The sequence below is a fragment of the Eulemur rufifrons genome, chromosome 13 (genome assembly GCF_041146395.1).
Source record: "Eulemur rufifrons isolate Redbay chromosome 13, OSU_ERuf_1, whole genome shotgun sequence".
NCBI lineage: Eukaryota > Metazoa > Chordata > Mammalia > Primates > Lemuridae > Eulemur > Eulemur rufifrons.
This window is the reverse complement of record NC_090995.1, coordinates 6,521,850-6,537,393: the sequence shown is the minus strand read 5'-3', so window position 1 is coordinate 6,537,393 and position 15,544 is coordinate 6,521,850. Positions and strand designations below refer to the sequence as shown.

The 15,544-nt window shown below is 37.0% G+C and overlaps 1 protein-coding gene across 4 annotated transcripts in view; it reads left to right on the top strand.

Moving 5' to 3' along the window:
- Positions 1 to 15,544, top strand: part of PDLIM5 (PDZ and LIM domain 5) — a 178,038-nt gene that overhangs the window by 56,612 nt on the left and 105,882 nt on the right. For all 4 annotated transcript variants that reach the window (XM_069485342.1, XM_069485343.1, XM_069485345.1 and 1 more), the window contains exon 3: positions 5,141 to 5,292. In XM_069485342.1, coding sequence (XP_069341443.1) covers positions 5,141 to 5,292 — 152 coding nt within the window. The remainder of the gene's footprint in view (positions 1 to 5,140; positions 5,293 to 15,544) is intronic.

The following is a 15,544-nucleotide window of genomic DNA, read 5'->3' as shown; positions in this document are numbered from 1 at the left end:
TGATTGGCATTAGATCCTCTCCTATCTGAGTTAATGGGGAGGCTCAGTAAAGTCTTCCTGGAGAGCACACAGTTGCTAGGTTTCTTCATTTCACCATCAGTAAACAATTGCCCCTAGAGGTGGTTCCATCATGTGCAGCCGGGTATGCTTGCAACTTAAGAGAGACCATAAAACAATGTTTTTAAAGAAGCATATAACTGCAATTAAGCCTATGGAAAATTGGGCAGTAGTACTGAAAAATACATCTAAAGATCAAAGGAGAAGCCTTTGCTTGTGATTAGTTTGATTTATACTGAACTTGACCCCGGGAGCCTCCCACAACTGCTTCCTTCCTACACATTGTGCATTCATGAAATGTATGCACACTTACGGCTGCCATGTCATATGTACACGATACACTGATGACAGAAAGTTATCACTGCTTCAAACAAATGCAAGCTATTCAGACTTGCAGAATCAGTGAAAAATGAGCTATGCAAATAATGAATGACCTTGCAGTCTTTCCTAGACTGCTCACAATTCATAATGATGCTGCATCCTACCCAGTTACCACAAAAGAAACATTTATCTCTCTAATGAGTGAACAGCTTGAGGAAGTAGTTCTGGGGATAAATGAAGCTCATAGTACTATTCAGTGAAGTATTACCTTTTCACAAGTCCTAAATTTGTTTCTTTGCCTTGGGCATTTCCCACTATTTACATCGTTAGTTCAGGCTCTTCATGCCCTTAAATTTAAACTTTGTGAGTAGGGATCCTGGGTAGAGAATAATGAAGACAGTAGAGATTTAGAAAGGATGTCAGTGTCAGAAACCTAAGATGATTAATATTACTACTAAGCTCAAAAAACTGTAAACAAAAAGGAGTTAGTGTGGCTGTTTGAATATATGAGAGATCATTCAGACGGTGATGGGCATCTTCCATTTCTGCTAATTGATTGAGAAAGGATTTTGATTAAACACAGTTAGGCTTTTCCTACTATTTGCTAGATAAATAAAGTTACCAAGGGAAGTCATGGCATGTCTTTGGAGGTCCTAGAAACTGTATGTTACTAACTGTCTAAAATGGATTTATTTTGTTATACTGGAAATAAGCTTTGACTTTTGACCTTACTTGGTCAGTTCAGCCTAATTATTGATTGAAGATTATAATTTTCAGATTAGAATCTATTTTTCTGTCCTTATTGGTGAATTAAGATTATTTCTGCTAGAATTTAGTATATTAAACTGATGTACTGATTTTATTGATTTCTTATTTAATACAGTCTAATCAAATATTTTTCTAAAACCTATACTATTTAAGGCTCTTGGAGAAGAGCAAATTATAATACATGATCCCCAAATTTATGGAGCTCGTTTTGAAGTTGGAAACAGATGGTTTGTATTTCAGACTTCAACTTTGACATTGTAGGAAGCAAAAGGCATTTGGAGATTTTTACCCTCATTTTATTAATAGAGATTGACATGATTAGAACTCTCCAGTGTGAATGGTAATGAGACTACCATTTGGAAATGTAAAGATGGAGGGAAAGGGAAAGGAATATGGAAGGTGTGAAGACAGGGAGGGTCTTTAAAACCTGTTGAGGTGGGCAACAGGCAAGATGAAGGTGAAAGATGATCAGGATATGGACTATGATGGGAGATGAATGGAAATATCAACAAGATTTAGTAATTTTCAGAGATGTGGTATCCAAGGAAGAGGCAAAATTCATGAGGCTATAGGATTTCTGTGCCCTGTGACCTGAAAATAAGGGTGGTAGTTAGACTAAAAGCAATCCTCAAAAGATAGGTAATTCTGAGAAACTGATTTTTAACATCTTGAGATGATAGGACCTCAAGAGAGTCTAGTGGGCAACTGGAGCAAAGGAGTAAGAAATGTTTATCTGGTTATGACATTGTCTTTGATTTGATTACTTTCTTCTTATATTGTTCATTGCCTTTATATTACTACCGGACTAGGAATATTCAACTTGCTTCTGTTGGGTACATTTAGAGCAAATTTCAGTGTTTCTATTTTAAGGCTACTTTATGTGAGGATGGTGAGGTTAATTTAGCTGCATTCTATTTCTGGTTAATTTTTTTTTAATGTTTGCCCTTTTAGCTAAAATAAAACCTAGGATGATTAATGTTTATACTTTCTATCCTTACCAGGATTCCAAATTTTAATTCATTTGTTCATTGTAGTGGGGAATAGATGTTTCTTTGTCCCACAAGAGTCTTCCAGATTTGACTCTTATTTTAGGATTAAACCTATAGCTTTGTACAGGTAGCTCACAGATAGATAAACTTTTAAAATTGGCAGGGACCGTATAAGGCCTTTGAGATCATCTAGTGCAGCCCTCACATTTCTTAGATTAGTACTCAGAGGTCAAGGTAATAAATATCTCATGTGATCATTATAACAATCCTATAACATAGTGAAGTGACCATTCCGTAGTCCCATAGAAAGCAGCAACATAGCCGACCTTAGGAACTGTTTTCTTTATAAATGTACTTCACAATTTAAACAATTTAGTTCTGTGTAGTAGAGAAGAAAAATTACTATTTTCTATTATTAAATATTTTCTTTAATACTTAAATTAATAAAAAGAAATACCAATTATTAAAACAGTTCACGAATATTTAGTAAAATAACATCATTTAATATAGTTATTGTTGCTTTTAAAGACATTTTCCTTGCTCCTAAAAACACGTTCATATTTTAGTAAATATGTCTGCTTTACATAGTGTTTTGTGTGAGAGTGTGTGTGTGTGTGTGTGTGTGTGGTTTTTTTTTTTTTTTTGAGATAGGATCTTGCTCTGTCACCCTGGTAGAATTCAGTGGTATCATCATAGCTCAAACTCAGACTCGTGAGCTCAAGTGATCCTCCTGCCTTACATCTCCCAAATAGCTGGGAATACAGGCAGGGGCCACCACACCCATCTCATTTTTCTATTTTTAGTAGAGACAGGGTCTCGAGATGTTGGTCAGGCTGGTCTTCAACTCCTGGCCTCAAGCAGTCCTCCTCCCTCAGCCTCCCAAAGTGTTAGGATTACAGGCGTGAAACATCGTACCTGGCCTACAGAGGGTTTTAAAATATACTTTAAAAAATTCTGTTTTATATTCTTCTTGGATTCAGTTCTGTGATCCTGAAATCCAATATATTTAATTTTCATTGAATTTTGGAACTACTCTGTCAATTATATGATATAAAATAAAAGTGTATATGTGTGTATATACAAACTATAAATATAAACATGTGCATATATAATATAGCTATATTGACAAGTTTGATATGAGTTATTTTTTGATCTGTTTTATATCTTTAGTATCAACATTTCACTAATATTTCTTACTACCATTAATATCTTGCCAGCATCTGAGAGGGATTGTTTTGTTTGGTTTTTTGTTAGTACAAAGATGAAAACAAAATCACTGTATGTATCTTATAGAGAATATTTGATTTACAGGGTTTGAAATTTTTTTATACTTTGGTAGATTTTATATATCCTTGCTGTAGATATTTTTTTCTTACTGATTTCAAGAACAGTGCCAATCACTTGATTGTTATATGTTAAAATGTTTGTAAATTTCAAATTATATCAAGTTTTAGTTTTTCTCAATTTCACAATTTAAAACTCAAGATTTTGCCAGTGTTAAACAATATATATTGTGGCATTCATGTAGCATATATTTTGTGAGGGTCTATAATGTGGGGAGGAAACACAGACATGGTTCCTGCCTTCATGAGTCTTGTCTAGCAGTCAGTCCTATTTTCTTGATTTTTGTATCCAAATACTTGTTCTTACGTACTGGGGTTGGTCTGCCTTGATTATTATTTTAAAGAAAGAATTTGACAATTGATAATAATCAAAACATAACTGAGCATACACTGTTCATTGTTTTTATTGCTTTGCCTCCAAGTTATGTTCAGTGAGCTGAGGATTTTGCGTATGTGTATGTGTTGTGGTTTTGTTTTTATCAAAAAGTAATTTCAGTAAAATGTTCTCCAAAATTATTAGTTTTTTTAAACTGTGGTAAAATACATATACTGTAAAAGTTAACCTTTTTTTTTTGGTCATTTTTAAATGTACAATTCAGTTGCATTGACAGAATACTTTCACGATGTTCGACAACCATCATCGCTATCCATCTCTAAAACTTCTTCATCATCACAGACAGAAACTGTATAAAATCTTTAGTTTCAAGTACTAGAGGAATACTGACTACTTTCTTTCTTTCTTTTTTGGGCCTTGTCACACCCATCTTCCAGCAACACAGTATTTAGTGTCATCTGCTTGTGCTTATTGAATGCTGAGTTGTCATTGGAATTAAAATGGTTTCTTTGATTTGTACTTGCTTCATGTTTCTAGATATATATGAAAATTGCACTGCCATTCATTTATTGTAACTTTACATTTGTTTCTTTTGGAGCAATAAAACATATATACATGAAGATGGGAAGAGATCAAACTAAACAATGTAAACACAGAAAATTTTATTGAGCAAGGGAAGAAAGATTGGGGAATAAGGACTTTGATATACAAAAAAAGTCTGGCAGTCTCAGATACAACCAGTTTCCTTCCCTTCCTGCTAAATGCCTGGAGCAGGAAGCACACCCAGTATAGAAGATATTTGGGCCTGTGATCTGTAAGAATTCAGTCCCCAAACACTGGATATGAACTGGACTCAACAGGAAAGATTGTTCAGTAGATCCTCCCTCTATATTACTCTTTGTGTTCAAACAAAAATGCAGCTGTTTAAAGAGTCTTAAAAAATTATTTCTAAAAGAGTATAAAACCGCCATTCAGAATACATTCTTTCTCTACATTTTACATTCTAAAATGTGCAATATCCTTGGCTAAGTCTCTTCCTCATTCATAGCAATCACACAACTATTGGTGTGCAATAAAAAAATGGAGAAATTATCAGTGAACCTTTTTTCAGAAAAATTATTTCAGTTCTTTGTAAAGCAAATAAGAAGTTAAGAAAATAAACATGGAGATCATATGAATTTTAGCTTTACAAGTTAGCAAGATAATTTTGTGTTATTTTAATGGCATATTAATATACTTTTGGTATAAGCAAAAGTATAATTTTTGTCTGCATTTATTATTCTTTATTTTTAAAGAGTGACTCTCCTAATGAAATGTATTTATTACAGCTAAAAGATGGTGGCAAGGCATCCCAGGCGAATGTAAGAATAGGTGATGTGGTTCTCACCATTGATGGAATAAGTGCAAATGGAATGACTCATCTTGAAGCCCAGAACAAGATTAAGGGTTGTACAGGCTCTTTGAATATGACTCTGCAAAGGTAAGTTGCTTTTTGTTTGCCTCTGAGAAAGAAAACAACATTAAGCAATGTGTTTTTGTGTGCCTGATTCATGGTGTTAACTAAGGAGCAGTTTCTACCACCATTGTTTCAGGTAAATAAATAAAAAAAATAATGGCTCTTAAATTGGGTAATTGAGCAGTATGAGAATTGCTGAAAGCTATGGATTATTTCCCCATCAAAAGGCATGTATTCACATACTCAAAAATTATGTGTTTTTCAGTTTCAGAGAATTCAAGAATTCTTGAAATTTCTCAGTAGAGTGCAGGCTAGGAATTCTTATTGCAGGGTAAAATTCTTGGTCTTAAAATTCTGAACAGCATATTAGAGGATATTCTCTTGGGGTGTGGTTTGGCTTTCCTTTGTCTTTTTCCCTTTTGTTTTTTTGTGTAGAAAAACAATTTTTAATTTGCTCATTTGAAGGCTAGACTTTTTGAACTTTTTAAAGTCACTCTGGCTTCAATTATAAAATAGTCAATCATTACATGGATTATAATGTATCAGGTATTTTGAGCATCCCAACATTTGGCCTACATTAAAATCACCTGGAGTGCTTTTTATTTTATTTTTTTTTTTTTTGTTGAGACAGAGTCTCACTTTGTTGCCCAGGCTACAGTGAGTGCCGTGGCGTCAGCTTAGCTCACAGCAACCTCAAACTCCTGGGCTCAAGTGATCCTACTGCCTCAGCCTTCCCGAGTAGCTGGGACTACAGGCATGCGCCACTATGCCCGGCTAATTTTTTCTATATAGATTTTTAGGTGTCCATATAATGTCTTTCTATTTTTAGTAGAGACGGGGTCTCGCTCAGGCTGGTCTCGAACTCCTGACCTTGAGCAATCCACCCGCCTCGGCCTCCCAGAGTGCTAGGATTACAGGCGTGAGCCACCGCGCCCGGCCTTGGAGTGCTTTTTAAAAGTACTGATTTTTATGATGAATCAGAATTTCTGGAAGCAAGGATTAAGAATTATATTTGGTTAAGTTCTTTATGATTATTATGAGTTATAAAGTTAGAATCAGTGCATATCTTGGGCTGAGGGGAAGGGAGGAGAAAGACAGAATGGAAAGAGAGTGATTGAGTGATAGCTCTGAAACTTCAGCTTTATAAAGAAGGTGTAATAGTTTAATCATCTACCAGACAGTTGTGGAGGGTTTTAAACAAGTCTTGTTTTTGATGATTACAAAACGTATTCTATATTTTATTAAATTAGGAAAACACCATTTCCTCCCCAAAACATCTCATAGTCTCCCATAAATTGTCATACATTTCTGAATCTTTAAGATGGAGATAAAATATGTGGTACCTTCTAAAGGTTCCAAACATGGAACCTTTTTTCTTGGAGTTTCTCCTAGACTAGTGTTTTGTGGAAAGCACTTTGGCAATGCTTCTCTAGTCTTTGCTACCGCTGTTCTAGGAATTGCTATTTAAAGCATTTATACAGGGTAAATTATACTTGTTTGTTTGAGTGAGTATCAATTTGGTCTTAAAAATAAATAAGAAATTTCTTTTGCAAACTTACACTGACTTAGATATATAGATCTACTTTGATGTAGCATGACTTTCTAACTAGTTCCCTCTTCGGGGGCTTTTTTTATTTTTAGCAGGAGAAATTCCTTTTAGTGGGACTGCTGAATCAATTGTTACGTGTATGTTAAAATTTCATGGCTACTGCATAGAAAAGTAGTCAATGAGAAAAGTAATCTATCACTAAAAAAATTCTCTTTTAATAGTATTCTTCTGTTCTATATATTTAGACATACAACACCAACCAAATGAAAATAGTCATTTTTTTAAAGCAGTTTTACCAAGTATGAATTTTGAAAAAGAACGAAGAGGTCAGGAAGCTTCATTTGTCTGAGATAGCAAGGAAACAAGACAAATACAGATGATGATGGGCTGTATCTCACATTCTAAAACTGCCAGTTTATGGAAGGGTATGACTTCTTTTTATGGGCTGCCTGTGATTTCTTTCATTCCAGCCTGCTTATTTTCACATTGTGCTGCTTATTTTATGACCCAGGACCCAGTATCTTATTTTCTGTTGGAAACAGTTCTGGGCCCTGTAAGACTAGATGAACCAGATGTTATTCTGTTTGGATGCATTTCCAATTAAAGTAATCTGCTACTGACTCTAATAAAGATTCTTTTGGGCTACTTAAGTACAAAATCTAATAAACTAACTTACAAAACCAACTTAATTTTAAACATTTGGGCATACTATTTAATCTTAGCTTCATATTTCTGAATATAGGCATGCAGGGGCCCGAAATGTGAGAGCATTTTAGAGTCCCTTTGTTATTAATTGTAATTCTCTTCATGTTTTTGAACACTTTCTTGTGTTAAGTAATGTCAGCCTGTTTTCATAGTGTGCGCATCTGAAAAAATTCATGGTATAACATTGACAATGCTACTAAAGAAATACTTTTGCCTTTTAAGGGAAAAATAAAAACTTTGAAGAGTTATCTTTGGTTCTTCCCTGTAACCAGGGCCATTCTTCCTGTAAGTGCTCTCTTTCTCATACCAAAGGAAATATTTTTTTCTTCCACTTATTTCTGAATTTGAGCAGCATTCTTAATTGGCCTCCAGTCACTTCTTTATCCCACCTCTCACCAACCAAACTGCTCTGAATTCGCCTTCCAAACTGAATTACCTAGGAGAGTACTTCTGAAAAGTGCAGCTCTTTGCTTCATAAACACGAGGTTTTCTTCGTGAATATGTAGCAACTCTCCTTTACCGACTTGTCTTAGTCTGGTTTCCCCAGAAGCAGAGCCTGAGATGGGGATTCTTGTGCAAGGGATCCATTAAGGGTGTTCTTTCAGATGTTACTTGCAAAGACGTGAGTGCAGCAGGATTAAGAAGCAGAAGAAGCTGAGAGGAGCAGAGATGTGATTTCAGGAAATGTCTAGCCTCACTCAATCCAGCCGGAAACTTGGGATCAGAATTACACCACAGAGTCTGTCCTGCCCTTGAGGCAAGGGGACTGGGCTTTTGTACCCTTCCCCCTGCATTTGTTAGCTGTTTGTTTGCTGGCTGTCCTGGACTTACGTTGTGTGAGTGAGCAGGGGAGAGGGCTAGGAGGTGGCTTCTGTTGCTTCCACAGGAAGTTGCTGGTGTGAACCATTAGCAATAATGCAGGGAGCACCTGGGGGGTGAGTTTACCAAACTGCTGGAGGGGTGCCAGGGGATCCAGGCTGGGCACCAACAGCATGTGCAAGAGCTTCTCTCCAGACCTGAGTCCTCTGCTCAGAAGATCATGTTCTCTGTAACTGAATCCCACTCATATTTTCCTCTCCAGATCACCGCTGCTCGCCACCGAATACCCTCTGTTCCATTTAGGATAGGTTTCTCACTGTCCTTCACATGCCTTATGCCATCTCATGCAATTCGCTTCATCTAGAATGCCCACCGCCTGTTCCCTGCCAGTGCGTGCCTTCAGATCCACAAACCCATGTTGAACCTCGTCTCCTGCCCATAGTCTTCTCCTACTGTTGCTTCTCATTCATGTTTTTCCCTTCTGAATGCGTATGAAACAGTTTATACCATTCAGTTCAGTGTTTTATTATATACCAGGCATAATCAAAAATAACAAGGCTGAGTCTGTGAGTCATAGACAAATAAACCTAATTAGTTAATGGTCATACCTAATACTGCCTGTGTTATTAGCTAATTACTCCAGGTATATTAGTGCTGTTTCTCCAGCTAGACTCCTTGAAAGCAGAGACCATGTTTTTTGCACTATTTGTATTTGATAACATCTTATATAGTTTTGTGTTTTTTATGTCTAATAAATAATTTTTTGATGGGCACCAGTATTATTTCCCAAACTTTGAATCATTTATTTATTCCACAGATATTTAATGAACTCTGTGTGCCGGGCACTGTTATAGATGCTGGGGACATAGCAGTGAGGAAAACAGACAAAAATCCCTGCTTTCATAGTACTGACATTTTAACAATTAAGCAGAATGTGTAGTATATCTCATGGTGATAAACATGGTGATAAATGTTACAGGGGAAAATAAAGCATGAGAGAGAGAGAGAGAGAGAGAGAGAGAGAAGGGGCAGGGAATTAGAATTTAAAAGAGGGTAGTAAGGAAAGCCACAGTGAGAAGTTTATTGGCTATCGGGGCCATGAGTGTCCCAGGCAGAGGGAAGAGCCAGTGCAGTGGCCGTCGGTCAGGGAGGCCAGTGTAGCTGGAGCAGAGCGGGAAGACTAGAGAGGCCACAAGAAGGGGGTAGAAGTGGAACAGAACTTACAGGGCTTTGTGGATCATAGTCATGTTTGTAATCAAATTTAGGTTTTCCTGGGCCTATTAAAAGACTGTGAGAAAGCTTTGGAAAGTTATAGCTGGTTGGCCGGATCCAGACAGGGTTCAGGAGAGAAATGACTTCATTATTGGAAAGGGAGGCCAGAGGAAGGAGCAGACCAAGCCTCACCCCAGTCTCACTAGTGGTGGCGCTGGCACTGCCTTTTCCTGCCAGCCCTGTAGAAACGCTGGATGGTCAGCACGGCTGCCAGACTCTGCTCTCCTCCACCCAGAAACCCCCAGGGGCAGAACGTAAGAGAGAAAACCTATTTTTGTTTCTGAAATGAAAATTACCAGCAATTTTGTTTTGTGGATTTGTTTTGCATTGAGTATTATTATTAAATATCCATTAATTTTTAAGAAAATGTATGTGTGCATTTTTAAAATTTGATTTCAGTTTTAGGCCCAACCTCAATATTCTAAAATAGCATTTAGATAATAAAAAGTAAGATAAAGATACTTGCTTGATTAGGTTGTTTTGTAACTGTTATTTATTAATATATCTAGTCTAATTGTCCTTCTATGACATCCTAAAAAATAAGACCTGGCTCACTATACTCTGAGTATCTAATGAATATAGAGGTATGGATGGTTTTATTTTGAGTTCTCTTTTATCCTTGAAAAGAATTGGAAAATACTTTTTTCTGCATCTGAAACTAATTCTAGGAGTACTACAACTAGACTATGAAAAATTCTATTTAAAATATTTACTCTTGGGGAAATCAGGCAAACAGCAGTGAGCTTATTTTAAAATATCAAATGCATTTTGCCTATGATTTTGATCCAAGTCAAAGTAGACCGTTTAAAAAATTAGATTATTTCAGCTAATAAAAGAAGAAAACTACTTTCGAGAGCTTTGGCATCTAATAAATAACTATTAACTATGTTAGAATTGGATTGTATGAATACAATTTTTTAACTATTTCATTTATTTAGTAATTCTCTGTGTAGGACATAGGTAAACTTGCTACTAGCTTACCGTGGGATTTGGGACAAGTTACTAAACTACTGGGCCTTAATTTTCTTGACTGTAAAATGAGGTCCTGGATGATGCCTAAATTCCCTTTTTGCAATAAAAATTCTGGTTCTCGTTCTGGTTTTCAGCTGTAAACTGATAGGTTCCCTAGAGCTTGTTGTTAGATCAAACCAACTTAAGTTTGCTTATTTTGGCTGAGAGAATCAGGAAATTGGACTTTCTTCATTGGAGTTATCTTAAACTGTGCCAGGTTAACAAAGTGACTTGTTCTGTTCTGCTCACTTTAAGGTGAAAGGTAGGTCAGATGGATATTCAAACATTTAATCATCAAAAAATACAGTATGATGAATTTTTATCTTTATTTTGTATTTTTGAATTAATCCTCTTGGAATCACAGAGAATATATATAGCTTTTCTGATCTTCCTTGTTTTTAATATTATTGGTAGTGGGATGTCTGTGATTTTTTTCTACTTTTGTTTTTTGTTCTTCAGTCTTCATTTAGTGTATAACTTGTTATGATTGGAAGTGAAAGATCTAGAAGAGCTGAGTTTTGAAAAATATTGATATACTCTCTTTCTGCCTTCCCCGTCTTCTTCATCCTTCAAACAACAACTACAAAAAATTGTCAGAGGTCCAGTAACCACTACTAATGAATGGCAGATTGGAATAATTTAATAGGTACCTTGGGTTAAAAGAAAAAAATAGCTATCGTGCCAGACTGATGCTATTAGCCATCTTTTGTTTGATTTTAACGGATTGCTTCATATCCTATTACTGTTAGCTTTATGGGTTCAACTCCGCTCTTTCTCTCACTAGTAGAATAGAGGCAGGATTTTGGAAAGTATTTTTTCAATCAAAGTTTTCAGTTTTCTATCTGAAGTATTTCAGTTCATGTGAATTAAAAGGCATTTAGTTGGGTTAACTTTTCTTTTAATAATTGGAGTTGCACATTATACTTTATAAGAAGTATTTATGTATCTCTTTTTCTTCAGTAGGGATAAAGATTGTTGGAAATGGACTTACAGGTTCCATTTGGTTAATCTTTTTGAATAGTCTATAGCAGTTTGATGATAAGTAGATTTGATAAATGTGGGTTGGTCAGGACATATTTTGAATTTTGGAATTTTTCACTTCAAACTTTACATCTTGAAAGTATGCACTTATTTTTTAACATAGAAAAATCTATTCCTCTGAAAGAAAAATTATTTCAATCTATAGTCCTTGGGAAAATAATCCTAGGAAATAATACATTTAAAGATTTGTTTAATTTTAAATCTTTATTGTAAAATTATTTTGGATCCCACCTAAAATAGTGTTTGTGAAAGGAAATTCTAATATGTAGAATTTTTTTTATGTGTGGAATTTTTAAAGGCCATGAAGTAGAGGTATGAAGAAGGTGAATGGCAATAACATTGGCTTTGAAATTAGGCAAACTTGGTAAAAATCCTGGTTTCACCCCTTCCTAGCTGTGTAGTCTTAGGTAAGGTTATGTAGCTGGGTTTCAGTTAACCATTTGTAAATGGGCATTGCAATACCTGCCTTTTAGGGTTTTTATAAAGGTTAAATGAAATCAGACATTTAAAGCACCTAGGACATAATAAAGATGTTTTCTCTCCCTTTTTCCTACTTCTCTCCTCAATTGATAAATGAGTTTTAATACGGCCGCCTCCATTGTAAAGTTACTTCTAGAAGGTCATGTTTGTTTTGTTTCTTGGCAACAGGATGGGTGTGACTGGAGGAAAAGGGAGAGGGAAGTCAGGTAGGTAGTTACCTGAGAAAGTCAGAAAGGTGATGAAGCAAGTATTAGAAGAAAGGATTATTTATTCAGATGAATGATTTTTTTAATCATACAGTTGTAGTTAAAGCTTTTTCAAAGAGTGTAGTGGATGCAGGCATGTTTACTGCCAGCTAACTACTGCTTTGGTTCAAAATTATTGTCTTAACCAATAATTTATGGCCCATCTGGCAGGAAAAATAGTGACAGCAGAAAGAAACCAGTACACACCTAGTCTTGTTTATTCTGCTAACTCCTCTTGTTCTTAGAGGAACAATATAGACATACTTCTCTTTTACTATGGATTAAGTCAGAAGCACAAACAAGCAAAAAAAGTGAGGTTTTTCCTCTCATTCTCCCATCCAAATTCATGGATATTCCCTTTTATGTAATTTTCTGAGTAACATTAAAATCAAGTAAAATTATTAACTTTTGGACCATGGCTTTATGATACTTTTGGAAGGAATTTTCTTTTAAAACCCTTCATCAACATTATCATTAGTTACTGAGGTTTGAAATTTCGTAATGTTCATCAAAGAAAAAAATTTGGACTTTTTCTCCAGATTTACCGTATGACTAGCAGCCATAAAGGGTAGATATGAAGAGAATGATTAGTAATCTTTGCCTTTTTTTTTTTTTTCTTTTGAGATAGGGTCTTACTCTGTCATTCTAGTAAGGGCAGTGGCATCATCATAGTTCACTGTAACTTCAGACTCCTGGGCTCAAACAATCCTCCTGTCTCAGCCTCCCAAGTAGCTGGGACTATAGGTAGGCATCACCATGCCCAGCTAATTTTTCTACTTTTAGTAGAGACGGGGTCTTGCTTTTGCTCAAGCTGGTCTTGAACTCCTGAGCTCAAGTGATCGTCCCACCAGGGCTCCCAGAGTGCTAGGATTATAGGCATGTGCCCCCGCACCCAGCCAATACTCTCTGCCTTTACGGAATTTATAATCTCTTCATTGGGATAAGAAGAGGGAGCAAGTGCTACCCTGGTTCAAAGAAGGGTAAGATGCCATTGGAATGGGAAGGCTTCATGGAGGTGGTGAAGCCTGGGCTGGGCTTTGAAGGACAAGGGGACCATCCCGGATGGAGGAATACCCTCTAGGTGGTGTGGAGACGGCACATCTCCAGGCATATGTTGGGATGAGCATGTTGACCAGCTGGAGACAGAGAAAAGAATGAAAGGAAAGGGAAGTTAGAATATGGCTTTGCAAGGTCTTAGACACTGAGGTGTCATTGAAAGTTTTGATCAGAAAAGTGACATTTTCAGGATGATATTTAGTGAGACTGTTTGGAAAGAGGTAGAGGGAGACCAGAGGCAGGGAGACTAGTCAGGCGAGGACTGCAGTAACTTGGCCAAGTGGGGGCTTGGAATAGAAAACAGAGGAGAAATGAGAGAAATGGGAACCTGTGAACAATAATTCGAAAAGCCACAGTCACGGGCTGGATATGAGGAAGGAAGGAGGAGTCAAAGCTGTGTCAGGATTTTAGCCTACTTGGGCCTGGGCTCAGTCTTCTGCCTCTTTCACCCGCCCCTTGCCCTCTGCCACTGGAGTCTGGCTTCTGCTCCTGTCGTGTTACTGAAGCTGCTTCTCACTTGAGTGTCTCACAGATTGCTCAAGCTCAGCATGGTAGAAACTGAGCTCTAGACCAGGTGCTGTGGCTCATGTCTATAATCCCAGGGCTTTGGGAGGCTGAGGCTGAGGCTCAAGGATCACTTGAGCCCAGGAGTTCGAGGTTAGCCTGGGTAACATATTGAGACCCTGTCTCTACAGAAAATTTAAAAACCAGTCATGCGTGGTGGCGCGTGCCTATAGTTCCAGCTACTTCGGAGGCTGAGGTGGGAAGATCCCTTGAGCGCAGGAGTTCGAGCTTACAGTGAGCTAGGATTGTGTCCCTGCACTCCAGCCTAGGTGACAGAGTGAGACCCTATCTCTAAAAAAAGAAAAGCAAATAAAAATGGAGCTGTACACCTTGTCTCACAAATTTGCATCTCCTGCTGCTGCACTTGTTTTGGTAAATGGCCCCACTGTCCACCGCATTACCCAGGTCAAAAAGACTCATTCCTTGTCTGAACCTCCCACTTTGATTTATAACCACCTGTTCATTAGTCTTTGTATATGTCTCAGAACAGACTGAGAATAGAGTAGAATAAATTAGCATGGCATCGCAGCATGGTGGGGAGAGGCCCAGCTCCTAGTCATCATGCGTATATCTTAAATGGAAATGTTTAGGATTCATGTGTTCAGCATATGTTAATGAAACACTTGCTGTGCTGGTCACTGGCAATAGAAAGGAAGTTCTCAGACCTGTCCTCAAAGAGGTCAGAGTTTGGAGCACTGGTTTCCTACCTTACATAAAGACTTCTTTATGTCAAACATTTCAGGGATAACCCCTGTCCCACCACATTAAGGTAATAATTGGATTTTTAGTAACTGTGCATTTTATAAATACGGTATTTCAGTTTTAAATGAAGGTGTAGATTTTCTGCAGGAATGTACAAGAATCTACAGTTATTTAAGAATCCAGATATACACATGACTTAAGCGTACTTTATTCATGGATCCCTCCTGAAAACTCAAAACTGTGTGCCAGTTACCTCCAGCTGCCTCAAGTGTGGTTCAGGCGGGGAAGTACTAGCCAGGAATATTTCAAGCCATCTGAAAGTAGAGAGACGGGGAAGCGGAGATACCTGCAGGGAGGGGGAGACTGAGGAGAGGCAGCATGAGTGTGGGGAGGGAAGCAGAGACAAGGGCACAGATGGGAGGACAGTTGATGGAGTAACGGAAGATTCTCCTGCCCACGTCTGCTTATATTAGCACATTGGAAGGAGCATGATTCTACAACTTTGGGTTCTACCAAATTAACATAACCTTTATCGTCATTTTAAAAATGAAAAAAGCTTAATTTCAGAGTTTTAAAATGAGAAGTACTTAATATTTCCTTGTTGTATGAAAAGGAATAGGTGAATAAGATACAGCATATGCTCACTGATTAAGTGGTAACAAGATCACACCTAACTCTTCAGGGGTGGAAACAATTTACTATATATTTATTACATACTCCAGTGCTTACCACCATGGCGTGCACATAGAAGATACTCAATACATATTTATTGAGTTGTAGAGAATGCCACTTTTATAAATAGAGTAATTTTTGCTACTTTTCCCTGGCAAAT